General features: G+C 37.2%; 1 protein-coding gene across 2 annotated transcripts in view; it reads right to left on the reverse strand.

Annotated features, from left to right (window-relative positions):
- Nucleotides 1–2,221: 2,221 nt before the first annotated feature.
- The window catches only part of LOC114024508 (sodium/hydrogen exchanger 9B2-like), a 44,802-nt gene continuing 29,014 nt past the window's right edge, over nucleotides 2,222–18,009 (reverse strand). For both annotated transcript variants that reach the window (XM_027837524.1, XM_027837523.1), the window contains exons 8-12: nucleotides 17,323–17,429; nucleotides 15,224–15,373; nucleotides 8,846–8,954; nucleotides 5,688–5,824; nucleotides 2,222–3,306 (exon numbers count right to left, since the gene is read on the reverse strand). In XM_027837524.1, coding sequence (XP_027693325.1) covers nucleotides 3,085–3,306; nucleotides 5,688–5,824; nucleotides 8,846–8,954; nucleotides 15,224–15,373; nucleotides 17,323–17,429 — 725 coding nt within the window. In that variant the 3' untranslated portion in view covers nucleotides 2,222–3,084. The remainder of the gene's footprint in view (nucleotides 3,307–5,687; nucleotides 5,825–8,845; nucleotides 8,955–15,223; nucleotides 15,374–17,322; nucleotides 17,430–18,009) is intronic.

The following is an 18,009-nucleotide window of genomic DNA, read 5'->3' on the forward strand; positions in this document are numbered from 1 at the left end:
ATTGACTTGGATAAATGAATTCTTTTGCCAAAAAAAAAGAAAATGGGTAGGCTGTTCAGCAGAGAGAAGAATGGGGTGAGGCTGATTGGGATTCCCAACTAATTTGGAGAAGAGGTATGGTGGCAGGCCAGGAATTCCACAGGCTTTGATCAGCTGGAGGAAGGTGAAGGATGTCTCTTAATTCTACCAAGTATTATAATCAGGGCCCCCCTATCTAGACCGATCTGTGACTGGTGGTTCTAGGTCTCCTTTGAATAAACTTAATCCTTCTCTTGGTCTGGAGGTAAGATAAGAGAGCCTCAGAAAATTCCATAGCCTCAATCAACACTGAGTGGATAGGGTTGGGGGTGGGAAGGCAGGAGGTAATACCTATGAGTCAATGCCGACTCAGAGACTTCGAGGCAGAATGGCTCCATCTCAGCAGGTGTACTCTCCACTTCCTCCCAAGGATTTCTGCCCCTGTTCTCTGTTATTTTTATCCTTTTTTTATCATCTCTCTTTGGTGGAAAGGGGAGAGATCTAGAGGCAGCATTTTTGAATAAGTGAGGACTGAGCTAACTATCGGCTTCTCTCTGGTTGTTCTCAGTTTAAACTTTTTGTGTCATGGACCCCCTCTGGTAATATGGTGAAGCCCATGGATTCCTTTTCAGAATAATATTTTTAAATAATTGAAGGAAATATCAAATTTCAGCTATAAGTTAATGAAATTAGTGATGTCTTTTTTTCTCATCCAAATTCATAGACTTCCTTGAAATCTGCCCATCAACCTAGATGAAGAACTCTTGCTCTACTCTGTTATCTTCCAAGAAGTCTTCCATATACATCTTTAAAGCTAGAGAGATGTCCTCCTGAATCAATTTTAAATTGAGCCCTTTGGGGGCAAGAAAATAGACTAAATGAATTTCAGGCCCCACATATCTTGGAGATTCTAGATTTCCTAATCAGATATCCTTTTTGATCATCATTCAGACCATACTTGTAGCATTTCCTGCCAGGTAGGACCTACCAAAGCTTGCACTGGGGGCTGGCAAGGCCTTTGAAGATGCCTTTCACATGACCACAAAGCTCTAGAATGCAAGGCTTTGAATAATGAACCTTATTTCTGTTGCTTGAGTTTCAGTCTAGCTAAATGTGAAAAGACTCATCATCAGGTCTTACAGGTCAAAGGGAGGTATGTTTATACTCAGTGGAGAGGGTACCCTCATTCACAAAATGACAGATCCTTGGAGTATTTAAGTAAGTACTCCTGGTAGACCCAATCATCATTCTCTATTATTCATTGATCTAAACAAAATTTCTGTTCCCATCTCCCAGAGCCTTAGTGATAAACACTATTTTAAGCATGTTGAAATAAGGAAAAAGAAAGAAAAAAAAAGAGCAAAGGATATTCTGAACAATTCCAAAGCTAACGGGAAAGTCATCCTCACCCTCCCCCTTGCTAATGATGATCTGTGAAAAGATGGCCTACCCTATGTTCGATCATGATAGACTGGTCACTTTTCTGTCAGCTTCAACAGGGAGCTAAGACTTATTTCATATTCTTCACAATCCTATAAGAAATAGATGTCTGTATAATAGTTGTCTTTAAAATAGTTGATCTTTTGTCCATTTTCACCTATCAATGAAATATTTTTTGACTATTATATTTAGTTCCCTGTTCCTCATTACAGTTCCTAAGAGAGGATGACAAGGCCCCACAATGACACAGGAACAAGGTAGTCTGTGATAGGTGCTTTATAGATATTATTTCATTGGATCTCAACCCTGTGAGGGAGGTACTATTGTTATCTCCATTTACAGATGAAGAAACTGAAGTTAAGAGAGAATAAGTGACTTGCTTAGGGTTCCACATTGCTAAGTATCTGAGGCAGAATTTGAATCTTCCTGACTCCAAGTTCCACATTCTGTCTGTAACACCACCTAGCTGCTGGCAGTCCCTTTGTAGTAACTCATATAATTGTACTACAACTTTCCTAGTTGTAGTACAATCCTACTACAACTTTGCTGGTCTCTAGAACTACAGTCAGACTTTGGGCACCAAAGTAGGAGACATTAAGCTCACATTTTTATGGTGCTTTATGGTTTTCAAAACACTTTCCTTTCAACCACCCTCTGAACTAGATAGTAAAAGTTTTGTTATATACATTTTATTAGAAATAATAATACACAGCATTTACATAACACTTTTAATGTTTGTGAAACACTTTACAAATGTGATCTAATTTTATCTTCATAATAATAACCCTCATTTTACAAATGAATAAGAGCTGATTTTTGTGTGAGTTGACCTTTCCAAGTGACATCTGATTCCCTACCTCATCATACTGGGTTTATCCCAAACATCCTACTGTAATACATATACTTTACTTTCTTTCCATGCTACTTCTGGCCTTGATTTTAGCCATTCTATGTCGATGTCTATTATATTCAACTTCAAAACGTTACATCTTATTGACTTTCTCCCCAAATTCTAGGGTTCAGCCCTACATGGAGTGTGAACTGATAAACCTGCTGTGTGACAGCAACAGGAAGCTGGGAGGAGCTGTTCTGGTCACGGGAGTGGGGAGGATTATACAAGTTAGGTATCACACCTTGGAAGGACATCTGAGTACAGATGTCCAGAAGGCAGCTAAAGACACAGGACTGAAATAAGGGTGAGAGGTCACTCATACACGTGTCATTGGTAAAAGGCACATAAATGAAGGCGTAAACTCAAATTGGCAAAGACTAAAATGTTTATTTTAAAAGAAAGCTAAATAAGTGACCCAAGTTATTGGTTCTATTGCACCTCTAACTTATGTCACTACATAGTACAATGGGTGGGAGTTTTGTAAAGAGGCAAATTTAGGCTTGATGTAAGAAAGAAAAACTTTCTTGCCAATAGGGGGATGTAGAAGTGGCATGGGCTGCCCCCTTCCATGGAGGGCTTCAAGAGAAGGTTTTGTGACAATGGATGGCACACTGTAGTGGACATCTAAGATTCTGCTATTCAACACCCATCTAGATAGAAAAATTCTGATAACAGCAACAAGTGATAGTGACAGCTTTAAAAATCATTACTCCCAGAGTCCTCTCCTTTCACCTCTATATTTGCACATGTGATTCTCTTCCTTCTCCATCTTTATTTTGATTCTGTTCAGCTTTCTGCAGCAGTCTGGGGCCCAGAAGGCCAATGAGCAGGCTTCCGATTGGAGCTGTGATCAGAATCGACAAGAACGCAACTGTCAGCACGTCCATTCCATACTTTTCCAGTTGTTCATCTCCATGTGTTCTTGCGGTGTCCAAAGCCACAGATCCTATGGCAGCCTGTGAAACGTTAAAGGTCAGGGGGGTGGTACAACCCAATGAATGTGGAAGAAAAAGGAAAAGGAATCATCAATCCTAGCTTTCCCTCTGGAGTCAAGTGGTCTATTGGTATCGTGATACTTTATCAGTGTCTTTCACTGGAGTTTTTATGGCTTAATATGAGAGGGTCAGTATGACACAGTGGACAGGGCTGGATTTAGAATCAGAAAGTTACATTCAAATCCTGTCTCTGATATTATCTGTGTAAACTCGAATAAGTCACTGTATCTTTAGACCTGAGTTTCTTTATTTGTAAAGTGAAGAGGTTTGACTAGATGATCTCAGAGGTCCTGTCTACTGCCAGACTCTCTCTGAACCTCACCTTCCTCTTCTCTAAAATACGGGTAAAACCTTTTGTACCTACTGTTAAATTGTGAGCTCCTCAAGGGCAGGGATTGTCTTCTGCCATTCCCTGTATCCCTGGTTTAGTGCAGTTCCTGGAGCATAGTGGGCACTTAATAAATGCTTATTGACTGTCTGACTACCTAGTTCAAAGAGTTGCTGTGAGACTCAAATGAAGATGCAAGTGTAGTGTCCAGTGTGGGTTGAGTATTCAAGGACAGATGTCCAGAAGGCAGCTCGAAAGCACAACGTGTCTGCTACTCTAACAATTAAGAATAACGAAAAGGCAAATCCAATCACATGGAACCCAAGAAGCAAAAAGCAACAGATTTATTACTTTTTTCAAAAGGATACTTGGTATAATTATAAAACTTCTTTGCTCCATCAAACAGACAAGACAGCAATACAAAGCAAGAATAGTAAATTATTTCTCTGTATTTTAAATTTGTAGTAAACGATAGCTTATGATTTTCTAATTTTAAACTGCAGGCAATTTTTACCAAATGCATAAACTTGATATTTTTTTTAATCACTGGACCATCTGGATCATAAATTTGGACCAAATGAAGACGATTTTTGTTAGGACAATTAGCATGACTATAATTTAATATTAATGTATATCCTTGAACCAGGAAAGCATTCGCACATTTTCTTCTATAAATCTCCGTTGCCCATAAACTCTGGTCAGGCTTCATGTATCAATCATTTGATCAACAAGCATTTATTAAGTATACTATATGCCAGATGTAAGATAAAGTAGGTGTCAGAGATACAAAGACCAAAGTGAGACAGTTCCTGCCTTCATTGAGCTTACATTCTACCATGATCATCAACTCATTCTAACCCAGCGACCGAGCTAAAGGCCTATGAACAATGCTTCTTTTTGCTTTATTCCTGGCTTTGGAGCTTTCTAAAGGGAGGGTTCTCCTGAGTGATTTAAAGGAGATCCTGTCTCAAGCCAGGGAGAAAGTTGTTGTTGTTCTATTGTTTCAGACTCTTCCTTACCTCATTGGCAAAGATACTGAAGTGGTTTGCTATTTCCTTCTCCAGCTTATTTGACAGATGAGGAAACTCAGGCAAATAGGGGTAAGTCACTTGCCAGGGTCACAATGCTAGTGAATGCCTGAGGCCCAATTTGAACTCAGAAAGATGAGTCTTCCTGACTCTAGGCCAAGCACTCTATGACTTATGGCCAGTCACCTAGTTGCTCTGGGGGAAGATACTCTTGGTGATAACCGAAGGAAACTTCTGCTTTTCAAAGTTTAGTTCTGACAGCAATCCTCAAGAGGTGGCCTTCTTTCTTACTCTATGTTGGGGTTCTTAACCTTTTTTTGGTTCGTGGTTGCCTTTGGCAGTCTATGAGACCAACGGATCCCTTCTCAGAAAAATGTTTTTAAATATTTAAAATAAAACATATAAGGTTAATATAATTATGAAAATATTTTTAACAAGTTCATGGATCCCAGGTTCATAGTGGTAATGTGGGAATGAATGTTATTTCTGGTGAAGTCCTGGAAATCTTTGTTGGAAAAAAAAAAGAAATTAAAACAAACTCTGTTATTTGTCAACTGTTCATGTTAAAAATGAAATTTTAAGCTGTGTGACCCTGGGCAAGTCACTTAACCCTAATTGCCTCACCAAAAAGCAAAAATAAACAAAAAAAATGAAATTTTAAGTGGCTATACTTAAATTAAAAATTTTCATTAAATGGATTTTTAAAAAAAATTATGATACTCCTTGTGGTAGTAATAAGCATGGGTACATTGTTTATTTTCTTCTAAATTTTAACCCAGATTCTTATTCAATATTTTAAAAGACTACATAGGGGCTGCTAGGTGATGCAGTGGATAGAACACCGGCCCTGGATTCAGGAGGACCTGAGTTCAAATCCAAACTGAGACACATAACACTTATTAGCTGTGTGACCCTGGGCAAGTCACTTAACCCCATTGCCTTGCCAAAAAAAAAAAAAAGACTACATACAAATTTGTCATCCTTACCTGGACCGTGGCTTTAGGAAGCCAGGCAAAAGAAATGAATATTTTTTCCTTTATGTTAAAACCAGCAAAGGACACCATCAAGAATGTGGTAACAATCCTTATAAACACAGCAATGCCCAAGGTGGCCACACATAGCCCTACAATATAAACAAAGTAATTATTTAGAAATTGTAAGCTAGAGAGTACTTGGAAAGAACTTAACTTTCATGGTTACTAATTGAATTGAAGAACAAAAATATTATTTAACGATTAGATGAAATGGAATTTGAAAAAAAAATTATTTTGTGAGAAATAAATGGTTTAAAGTTATTAATTTCTGCCTAAATAAAAACTTTTAGTTGTCATAAATTAATACAAATTTTTACATTTCTTATATTTTGCATTAAAGACTATATTTTCATGTATTGATGACCATAATTAAAGAACTGGATCTTACTAAAATAACAAAAGATGAACCTTCCTCAGAAAAGTATAGACAGAAGCCTAATTTGTGACTGTTAATTATTCTTCCATTCTCAGTAACAGATACAACATTAAAATTTAGGACAAGAAGAATGTTTCCATCTTTTTGATCTCATAGATTCCTGGGCAACATGAGAACAACAACATGAATAAAAATAAATATTAATAAAATATATTGCCCTTCATCTATGAAGATGACCCTCTTGACCCACTGTTAATACAGTGTGTACTATGAATCATTTTTCCAGTAATGGTGATAAATTGCACTGAGTCAGTTATAAATATAGTCTTCCTGTTTCCTTTTGTTACTAAAAGCCACATTTGTCATATAGACAGACAGGCAGAGGCTTTTACAGTTCATGGAACAGATCTATTCAGAGTTGTCCTTAGGGTATAACAAACAGAGATAACTTCCCCAGGCCCAAACCACTTTGAAGACAGATCCAATAGAATAGCAGAATGAGGAGGAAAATGTGTCCAATGCAATTACCACTAAAAAAGGTCCTAAATTAACTAATAGCTAAAAAAAATCCTAAATTAACTAGTCTATTTTATAATGATCATTATTAGCGCACAAATACTATCATACCTCTCCTCCCAAAATATAATCACCTCAGTTATGTTTGTTCAGTTCCTACTTTTGCTGTTGTTCTCATAATAGGAAAGAAGCTCCCTCCCCAAATTTACCCTGTCCTCATCCACTCATAGACAAATTATATCATTTGCTCTGATGCCTAGTACTCCCTAGAGACGGGACTGCTATTTTCTCTGTGCCACAGACCTAAGTCATGTGGCTAGTTAGCTAAAAATGTTAACTATCAGAATGTGCCATCTTAGAGTGGGGGGAGGGGAAAGAAAAAATTTGGAACTCAAGTGGAAGTGAATGTTGAAAACTAAAAATACAGAAATAAATTAAAAAAAAAAGAATGTGAAATCCTTGAATGTTAACTAAAGCTAGGTCATCCTTATCTCTAAAATAAGAAGGCTGGAATACACCATGTCTAAATTCTTTTTCATCCTATAATTTCTTGATTCTACATATGGACCACTGTAAAACAAAACAAAACAAAAAAAACAAAAATCAATTTTGGCAGGGCTAACTATCTTTAAAATTCATGTCCGAGGTAACAAACAAATATATGACCACCAATGGAAAAACCAATGAAACCTGTGTTGTGATAGTATTTAGTAGTATCTTCATATATATATATATGTGTGTGCCTGGTGGGGGGGGGGTTCCTTATTAGGAAAAAGCCATAAAATACGGTAATAAGTGAAAAACCAAAAAAAACTTAAACTTTGGGAAATGTGGAAGCCCAGACATGATAACCTGTTAGAAATCATAACTTAGATACTAAATCATAATTTAGACACTGAGTCAGAACTTAAGATACTATGACCTATGAAAGCCATAACAAGAATATTGTGACATATATGTGACCAAGACATGATCAATACACAAACTTGTGTCTGGGCATAACGTTGGCTTAACTCCCTAGCTCATTACTTAGCAGAAAACCAAAAATATCCACCAATCAGTAGAGATGCACTCTAGCTCCTTCTTCCTTTGTCTGTTTTCTATAATTACTATGAGGATTTTGGGGTTCTTAGCAGGGATTCACTGATTGTTCTGGCCACTGCCCCAGACTGAGGATGATTAATATTTTGGCAGGGATCCATCATACTGCCCCAAATGTAAGTAATCCGAATTGATTAAACTACTAACTATAATAAATTTGGAGCTCTTTTGGCCTCTTCCTTTGGTATCAAAAGAACCCACATTTATGGGAGAAGTTCCCTAAATGGGGGAATTCCAGACCTTACAATATGTGTCATGGTAATTTAGACCACTGTCTTGGCCTCATTATCACCATGCTCAGATTGTATGAATATCATTAACTTTGTTATATTTGTTCCTTTAATAAAGTCCTACTCTGATGCTTCATTGTGGCACAGAGCTAACATGTTTGCTCCAGGGATATGTTATTTAAATTCATGTTCTAGCAGTTCCACTAAGCTGGAAAGACCACAAGTATTGATGCAGGGACAGGTTGTATGCTTGCCATGAGAGGGCCAAATTAATGAAGGCCAGTCCTCTTCTTCAAACTCCTCAGCACACTGATTTGAAGAGTCATGAATTTTTTAGCCACAGCAACTCTTGAAGACCATAACCAAAGAGGAGCTTTACTTTGCATCAGTAGGGAGAGTACCCAAGTTAAAGAAATCAAGTATCTTAAACATTGAAGTATAGCTATCATTGTTATAAAATTGTTATCAATGTGTATTAAGACAATAGGGAATGGACCTATCTTATCATTTTATTAGTACAGCTAAGTCCCAATTAGTGCAAGTAACAAACCCCCTGTAGTGGCTGCATGTATTCAAATCTGCACTATTTGAAGTTATAATTATGTAAGATACGGTTGTTGGTTCTAGACCAATGAAACTATGCAGGGATTCCCAGGTAAGGAAATTCCCCCTACCAATGCAGGTTGATGCCTTCTGATACCTAAGAGAGCTGCCTAGAATATTAAGAGGTTATCTGCCTAGGGGTATGCGTCCAAGAATATAACAAAAGCAGGCCTTGAACTTGGGTCTTCTTAGTGTTGAGGCCAACTCTCTATCTACTAGGCTACCTTGTCTCATTATCTAGAAAGCAAAGTATTTCCTCAAACTTTTGGTATTGAGACACTTACCAACAGTTTCTGGTCTGAGGGATGTAATAGATACTTCTGCTCCAATCAATCCAAAAAGAAGAGGTTGAAAAATGTCCCATGAAATCGCAATGATCTTTTCCACATCTGCCTATGTGGAAAATAATATTTATAGAAGAATAGAAAAAATTAATTGGGGCTTTATAAATTTGAAATATGAATTAATTTGGTCAGGGCTGGCCTTTCTCTTTGTGCTATCTATGAAGAAATGCAGCATAGTATATAGTGCACAGAATACTGGCCTTAGAGTCAGGAAGAGCTTACTTCAAAGCCTACCTTTTACATACACTTACTGTATAAACCTGGGCAAATCACTTAACTTTTCCTATGTTTCACAGAAGTCTTTAACGACTGTGAGTCTTGGGGCAGCTAGGTGGTACAGTGGATAGAGCACTGGCCCTGAAGTCAGGAGTACCTGAGTTCAAATCTGGCCTCAGACCAAACACTTAATACTTACTAGCTGTCACTTAATCTCAATTGCCTTTAAAAAAAAAAAAAAGACTATGAGTCTTGGGCAAGTCACTTAACCCCAGTTGCCTTTTTAAAAAAAAAAAAAAGGCTATGAGTCTTACATCTCCAAAAGACTCATGATAGAAAATGCTGTCCACATCCAGAGAAAGAACAATGGAGTCTGAATACAGATTGAAGCATACTATTTGCTCTTCTTTTTCCTTCTATGTTGTTGTGTTTCTTCTTTCTTGTGGTTCCTTCTGTTAGTTCTAATTCTTCTTTACAACATGTCTAACGTGAAAGTATGTTTAATAGGAAGGTATACGTAGAGCCAATATTAGATTGCACACTGTCTTGAGGAGGAAGGGAGAGAAAATTTAAAACTCAATATCTTATGGAAGTGAATGTTGAAAACTAAAAATAAATAAATATTTTTTTTTTAAAAAAGACTATGAGTCTTAGATGAGTTGTATTCCCCATAGGCAGAGGACTCTTACACTGATAAAATCATAGGTTATTTACATACTGATGTATGAGAGAAGAAAAGCTTTTCTAGATGAATGATGAGTATAGACAAACTTGCATGAGAGAAGTTTAACCTATTTGGAGATAAACTAGTTTAAGAACTTTAACATATTGTTGATTTCCAAATAAATGCTTATAGAAAGATTAGAATCTCCTTATGAAAGTGGGCCCAAACAGGGATTCTACAGGTAATATCTGGTTCCATTCATCAAATAAACATTTATTGAAGCTTGGTAAAAGAAAAAACTAGCGTCATGCCAAATGGAAGGTCTTTAATGGGATTCTATCTTGGTTCAGTTCTATTCAACATTTTTTTCAATGAGTTGACATGTCAAATTCGTGGGTAATACTATCACATGATCATAGATTCAGAGTCGGAATGGACCTCAGAGGCCATCTGGATCAACTCCCTCATTTTATTTTATTTTATTTATTTATTTTTTTGGCAGTTGGGGTTAAGTGACTTCAACTCCCTCATAGATGAGGACGCTAAGGCCCAGAAAGGATTTCTGGGGTCTGCTCCTAGCTTTTCTATTAATGAATAGAATCCTAGATTTGAATATCCTAAGTCTAACTGCCTAACAATGGAGGACTCCCATCTACACCACTCCAAACAGATGGTCATCCAGTGCTGCTCCATTACTTCTAATGGTGCTAAACCTCACTCCCTCATGAGGCAACCCATATTGTTGTTGGATAACTTTAATAATTAGAAAAGTAGATCACTTTAATTATTTGAAAAATCTCCCACTTCTTCAACTAAAATCCATTCCCTTCTAATTTCTAGTCATTGGTCCAGGTTTGGCTAACTGGAGCACACAAGTCTATTTCTTTCTTCCACATAAGAACTCCTCAAATACATGAAAGCAGCTATTATGCTGCCCTTAGATTTTTCTTCTCTAGGCTGAACATCCCTGTTTCCTTCACGGGTTCCTCTTCTGACATCATCGCTAGACTCTTAGTCTTTTTTTTTTTTTTTTGGTTCTTCAAATGTTTAAATATAATTGTCTTTCCTGACCTTCTCTATTTGAAATTACTTAGCCATGTACCATTGTATCTTCTCAATAGAATGTAAGCTCCTTTTCTTTTTGTTTTGTTTTTTGTTGTTTTTTTTTTAGTGAGGCAATCGGGGTTAAGTGACTTGCCCAAGGTCACACAGCTGGTACGTGTCAAGTGTTTGTCTGAGGTTGGATTTGAACTCTGGTCCTCCTGACTTCAGGGCCGGTGCTCTGTCCACTGAGCCACCTAGCTGCCCCCAGAATGTAAGCTCCTTGAGGGTAGAAGCTGCTGTATTTTGGTCTCGATGCCTAGCACAACACACTGAACATCTACTATTGTAAAGAAGAAATGGAGTTGTGATCAACCAGTTACTAAGCTCTTTCAGGAGGACCAACTGAAAACAAAAAAACAAAAACAAAAAGCCCCAGAAACTTTGGTGGAGGAAATCCCTGAAAAACAAGGGTAAGACCTCTATTAACAAAGACTGAAATCACTAATATCTGACTGAAGCTGTAAGCAAAGCAAAAAAAAAAAATGACAAAAAAACCCAAAAAAACCTTGAGAAAATCCATTGTCTTACAAAAGTCTAGGAGCAGACACATTGTATCCAATATATAAAGTTTTTTTTTTTAATTAAGCAACAAATTCCTGGGTTTCTCTTTAAAAAACACAACTATTAGTAAAGCATAATACCATTTAATCCTGACAAATAAATGCAAAGAATTTACTACTTCATAAAACATTTTACTAGTCTCTCCATCTGCTCCCCATGAAAAACCTAATTAATAAAATAAATCATATTGGTACTCTTTATACTCTGTGTATAAATTGTTAGTTGTCTTGGGAGTCTGGAAGGCTAGTTTTATGGTTTGTTGTTGTTTCTAAAAGGCCAAGATCTTCTTGCTTTTCATTACTGTGGAAAACACATTTCCCACTCTTCAAGAAAGTATAGCATTTGGGGCTGGAAGGGGTTTTGGGGAGTATCTAGTTTATCAGTGACTCCCCCATCTCTCCATACGTAGTAAACAGCAGAGTCAGAATTTAAAACCTACTCCATTAACTTCAATTCAGTGTTCTTTCCATCACACCAGGTTACCTCCTCTTTTTGCCTCATCAAAAAGATAGTAATTCTGAAATTCTGCTGGAATGATGTCCTGAACAGGGAAAAAAAGCTTTGCAGAAATACAGATAAAAGCCCAACAAAAGAACTCAGCCCATTTTTTAGAGATGTTTTAAAATGTTAATGGAGCACAAAAATTTGTAGCTGAAAAAAAAATTCCAGCTGAATTCTGGATCACATAAAATCAGCAATTAGGTAGTGAATTGTGAAAAAGTGATTCTCTGTGGCTAGGCCATGGAATACCACCACCTCTGAAAAATTAAAGTTTGCAACATTATAAAGAAAACGAATTTTGAAAGACTTTAGAACTCTGATCATTGTAGTGACAAACCACAAGTTAAGAAGCATAATACCCACCTCCTGCCAGAAAGGCAGTGGGCTTCAAATGCAAAACGAAACATATCTTTCTGGTCATGGCCAATGTGGGAATTTGTTTGGTTTGACTATGCATATTTGTTATGAGTTTTCTTTTTCTCTTTAATCGTTCAGTGGTGGGAAGGGAGGAGAGTTGGAGGAGAGAAAACAAAATGCTTCTTAATTAAAGAATAAATTTAAATTGAATGAAACAAAAAGAAAAATAAAAAGGTTGCAAGTTACCCAACAGGCCACAGAGATCTGTATGGTGAGCATGAGTAGGCTGCAACCTATTACAAATGAAAAATTGTATAGTAGAATAACTAAAAGGGGAAAATGTATGACGAGAAGGTAGCTGGGCCAATTTTATGACAAGAGTGAGAGTGACAGATAAACCAAGAGAGAGTCTGTGTACTCCAGGGATTTTGATGCAATATCAACTTATGTAGGGGAGGGACCCCAACAGGTTGGGTAGAGGATTTATGGGAGGATATAGGATAGACCGAAGGGGTGGGAAACCTGCGGCCTTGAGGCCATATGTGGCCCTCTAGGTCCTCAAGTACGGTCCTTTGACTGAATCCAAACTCCACAGAACAAATTTAGGGTTAGTGAAGTTTGGATTCAGTCAAAAGATTGTACTTGAGGATCTAGAAGGCCACAGGTGGCCTCAAGGCCGCAGATTCCCCACACCTGGGTCCTACAGGATGAAAAAAATAAGGATCTGCTTGCTGGACAAAGGACACCCATCAATGAGGCCACAGGTCCACAGAAACATGCAAGTAACAGTCAAGCGACTATTCACTGTAAGATCATATTAAAATAGTAACACTAATATCTACTTCATTGTCCCCCTTGTGTTCCTATGGCAACAGAAGGCAACGTGGTTTTCTTAGTCAAGTCAACAAATATTTCATGAGAGCAACAATACATCTGCTGAGACAGCATGGTGGCAGAAAGAATGCTGGGCTTGGAGGCAAGGGAAGACCTGGCTTCCAACCCTTATGAGCACTCCCTCTCAGACCTCTCTCAGAAGAGACAGCCCAGAATCTTGAGCTCCGGATAGCAGTGCCCCTCAACCCACTAGCCATCATCATCAAGGGAAACAACCCTTATGGAAATTCAACCTAGCAACTGCTTCTGCATGAGCTATGGTCTCGGCCTCCCTCAGCAGCCACAGCTACTGAAGACTCAGAAAAGAAAGCTCTTCTTTCTTACCAAGGACCTTTGGCCCTGTCGAATAGTTGAACATCAGAAACAGATATGGCTTTATCGATAATATTAAAGAGGCAGCATTACCATGGCCTTTGTTACCGCATCCTGAGGACCCAAGGGTCTTTCCATCTGACTTGGAGCTCAAGCTGCCTATATGTACTATCTCCTTCATTTGAACGTGAGCTTCTTACTAGTGGAGAATGTCTTGCTTTTCTGTTTGTATCCTCAGTGCTTAGCACATTATAAAGTGCTTAATAAATGCTCCCCCCCCTTCCTATATTATCTCATTTAACTTCTACAACAGCTCTGTGAGGAAGGCACTAATATTTTTCCCATTTTACAAAAAGGGAAATTGAGGCTCAAGGAAGTTGACTTGCCCAGGGTCACACTGCTGGCAAGTGCATGAAGCAGAATGATCGTGGCTAAGTGCCCCAGTGGTAGAGTTCTGGACTAAGGGTCAAGAAGACCTGAGTTCAAATCCAGTCTTACAGACTTACTAGCTGTGTGACCCTGGACAAGTCACTTAACCTCTGTCTGCCTCAGCTTCCTCAAGTGTAAAATGGGAATAATTATAGCACCTACTTCCTAGCATTGTTGTGAGGATCAAATGAGGCAGTATTTGTTAAGTGCTTTGCAAACCTGAAAACATTACATACATGTTATTATTATTATCCCACATCATTCTCACTAAGTTTAGTGTTCCACTCACTATGTCTTACTGTTCTTGTGGTGCCTCTCAGTACTGCTATTCAATCACTCAGTCAGTCAATAAACATTTATTAAGCACCTACTGTCTGCCAGGTCTTATACTAAGCACCAGAGATATAACGAAAGCAAAAACAGCCTCTGTTTTCAAGGAGCTCACAATCAAACGGAGGAAACAACATGAAAACAACTATGTAAAAACAAGATATCCACAGGAGATATCAACAAAAGGAAGGCACTAGCCTTAAGAGGAATCAGGAAAAGCTCCCTGTAGAAGGTAGGATTTTAGCTGGGACTTGGAACCAGGGAAGCCAGGAGGCAAAGACATAGAGGAAGAACATTCTGAGCATGGGAGACAGCCAGTGAAAATGCTCTCACAGGGTTGTTGTGAGAATAAAATTCAATTATATATGCACAGTGCTTCAGCAACTTAAAGCAATATAACATTTAATAATATGACATTTAAATAAATATCAGTTATTATTATTTTTATTGATACTAGGTCTTCCTATTTCACCCAGGCTAGAAATACAGCAGCCACTCACAGGGTTGACACTACACAGTTCATCAAGAGAGCTTTGTCCTGCTATATTTCTGACCTGGGCTGATTTGCACCTTCTGAGGTAGCCTGGAGGCCCCAGCCTAGTAGGATCCCAGTAGCTCCCACACCATACTGCGTAGGCACCAATTGGTTTAGCTCCCTGCGGCAAAGAATTCCTCAAGCAAGACAATAACCTCAGCCTTTCTGGTAGCAGGGATTACAGGCTTGGATTACCATACCATCGTATCATTATTATTTATAAGATACTGCAAAACTTTAATAGTTTCTTTACTTAGTATCATTTCTTTATTAAACTGGACAGAACCTGATCCTTTCAAACACAAATCTGCATATATATATATATATATATATATATATATATATATATAAAGACAAAAAAAACCATCAGGAGACATTTAATTTGTAACATAGAAAGCTTGAAAATAAAATTCACCTTTTCACTAGACCACCCAATGCCAGCAAGAAAAGCCATAACCAGCGTACACAGTCCTCCTGATCCTGGAAAACCAAAAAACATGCTACTGAAGACGGCAAACACAGCCAGACCCAAAAGGAGATAAGCTCTCTTCCACTTCAGTTTTCCCTGAAAGCAAAAACAATGGGAATGGGAGAGAAGTTGATTCAATTTTTCCTCAAGATAAGTTTTCTATATTAAATATTAAATTTAAAGGTAAATTTAAATTAAATTTAATTTATATTAAATGCTAATGTAATAAGAAAATTTCTGGCTTAGCTTTCTTACTACTGTTTACTTAAGATCAACACATCACATAGTTGTTAAAGAGTCTGCAAAACCAAGCTTATCAACTCCAAGTCTTGTGTTCATGAACTAGTTTTCTGTTTTACCTGAGACAAATCTTCCCCTTCTGCCATCTGACCTTCGTCTATAAATCAATATCTTTTCCTATTTACTCTTTGAAATTCCACTGTAACCACCTTGCTTTTGTAACCAAAATCTATATATAACTTAAAACTGATGAGTGAGGCTCGCTGGTTTTTATTGTTTGTTTTTGTTTGGTTTTATTCAGTGATGCCTATGCTCTGAGCATAATAAACTATGGTTTTCACCTATCTCTGCATCACTGATTATAAAATTGGACACAGTATCTAACCAACAGATCCTAACATAATTTTTGTCACATTAACTTACAAATTGTTTTTTCCTGGATATACCCAATAGATTACCTGATATTTGCTTTTTCTTCCTTCCCAAAGACAGATCTCACTAAGTAGAAATTCTTTGTACCTGCTCCTATTACTTTCTTTTATTGTTACTAATGTAACATTTTAGATGAGAGTAAAATCTCTTTTTCCTTAAAATTCCCCGTTCCTTTTTTTGGTTCTTCTTTTCCAAGTTTATGAGCTTCTAAATCTGGGTGCTTTAAGAATAAACTGTTGGCTTCTTGGGTTTCAGGATTATAGGCTTATATATTTTATTTTTACCTTTCAATCACTTAGTTTCCTTATTCTTAACATTGTTTTTAGAAATGTTAGAAATGTATCCCAAGCCATTAGCATAGTGCCTGGCACAACGTAAGCATTTAATAAATGCTTACAGTTTGGGGTTTTGCTTATTTTGTTATACAAGGTATCATGGAAATCTTAGTCCAATTTCAAGCTTTAATCACTTTAAATAAACTTAAAATTGAACTAGAGATTTCTGGGCCACCGGACACACATAGTTCATAAGACTTAGGGATGGCTAAGACCATCCCTTCTTCTTTTTTAATGTTCCCTGTAGGTCTTATTGTATCTTCTTAGAATTGATGGGTTTAGAGTTCCTCAGGTAGAAAAAGTCCAAATTAATTTAAATTTTTTTTCTCTTTTAAGAAGAGACATAGCTTTCTTTTAAAGGAAACATTAGAACTATATCATTGCTCAGTTTTACGACATTATCAGATAAATTTGGTAAGCTAAAGGATTGTCTTGAAATCTATTCTAAACTTTCCAGATATCAAAATATCGCAGACATCTTAGAATAATGTCTGTTCTCATAGATGTCAACCTCTGAGTGAGGGGATAAGTTCTATGTATTTGCATCTATCTTTATAAAGTAAATACCTGAAAGAAAGAAGACAGCCTATGAAATCTTGACTATGTGGTTGAGAGCAGTGTGCTCATGTTTGATTGTTCTCATTTTTTTTAAACTATTCTAAGATCTTTGGGAATTAGAAATGGAGGATCACAAAGAATTAGATTATGTGTTATGACTTGCTTGCATGTTAGCTCAAAAACAAACAAAAACCCTTGTTCGTCATCAGAAAATGGAGCTCATGATACCTGTTTTACAATTCAAAATGAAGAGTGAAGTTTGAATAAGTATTGGAGCAGTTAGACAAGTTTTCAGAACATTAAGTCTTCTACTCACTCCATTTCACAAAGAGCACGATCTCACAAGACAAAGAGACATTTAAATAACCCCATTCCTTCCCTCTCTAATTTCGTAAGAAATATTTCATGGATGTTTCTAAGAGTGAACTTTTTTTCATGTCTGAATGCAGTTTCCCAACAAATATAAAACTTCCTTGGTACCTGATCCCAACTTGGAAAGTACTGAATAAAAACTCCAAGAAGAGATCCAGCTGCCACACCAACTATCACCTCCAGCAATCCTCTGAGAACATTATAAATTGTGGAACCTGTGAAAGTACAAAAAGGAGATAATATTTCAAATAAAAATCTTAATAGTAATAATACAATATATCCTCACCTTTGGAAAGGAAAGACACTTTTTATCAGTCAGACGAGAAGTTATTGGAGAAAAAAATTATTGAGTTTGATTATACAAAGGTAAAATAACTTTGCACAAACCTCTCAAATATGTCTAAAATGAAAAGAAATAAATTGGGAAAATAAATGCAATAATCGTGTCCAAGTGTTAATATCTGTAATCCAGAAGGAACTGACTCATATGTACAAAAACTAAAATTCACACTCTCCAATGCGGCAACTGATTAAAAGATAAAGATAAGACAAAATGTTAAATAACTACAAAAAGATGCTATAGGGCAGCTAGGTGGCCCAGTAGATAAGAGTGCTGGGCCTAGAGTCAGGAAGACTCATCTTCCTGAGTTCAAATCAGGCCTCAGATACTTACTAGATGTGTGACCCTGGGCAAATCACCTAACCCTGTTTGCTCAGTTTCCCCATCTGTCAAATGAGCTGGAGAAGGAAATGGTAAACCACTCCAATATCTTTCCCAAGAAAACCCCAAATGGG

The sequence above is a fragment of the Vombatus ursinus genome, unplaced genomic scaffold (genome assembly GCF_900497805.2).
Source record: "Vombatus ursinus unplaced genomic scaffold, bare-nosed wombat genome assembly UNPS02014821.1, whole genome shotgun sequence".
Classification (NCBI taxonomy): domain Eukaryota; kingdom Metazoa; phylum Chordata; class Mammalia; order Diprotodontia; family Vombatidae; genus Vombatus; species Vombatus ursinus.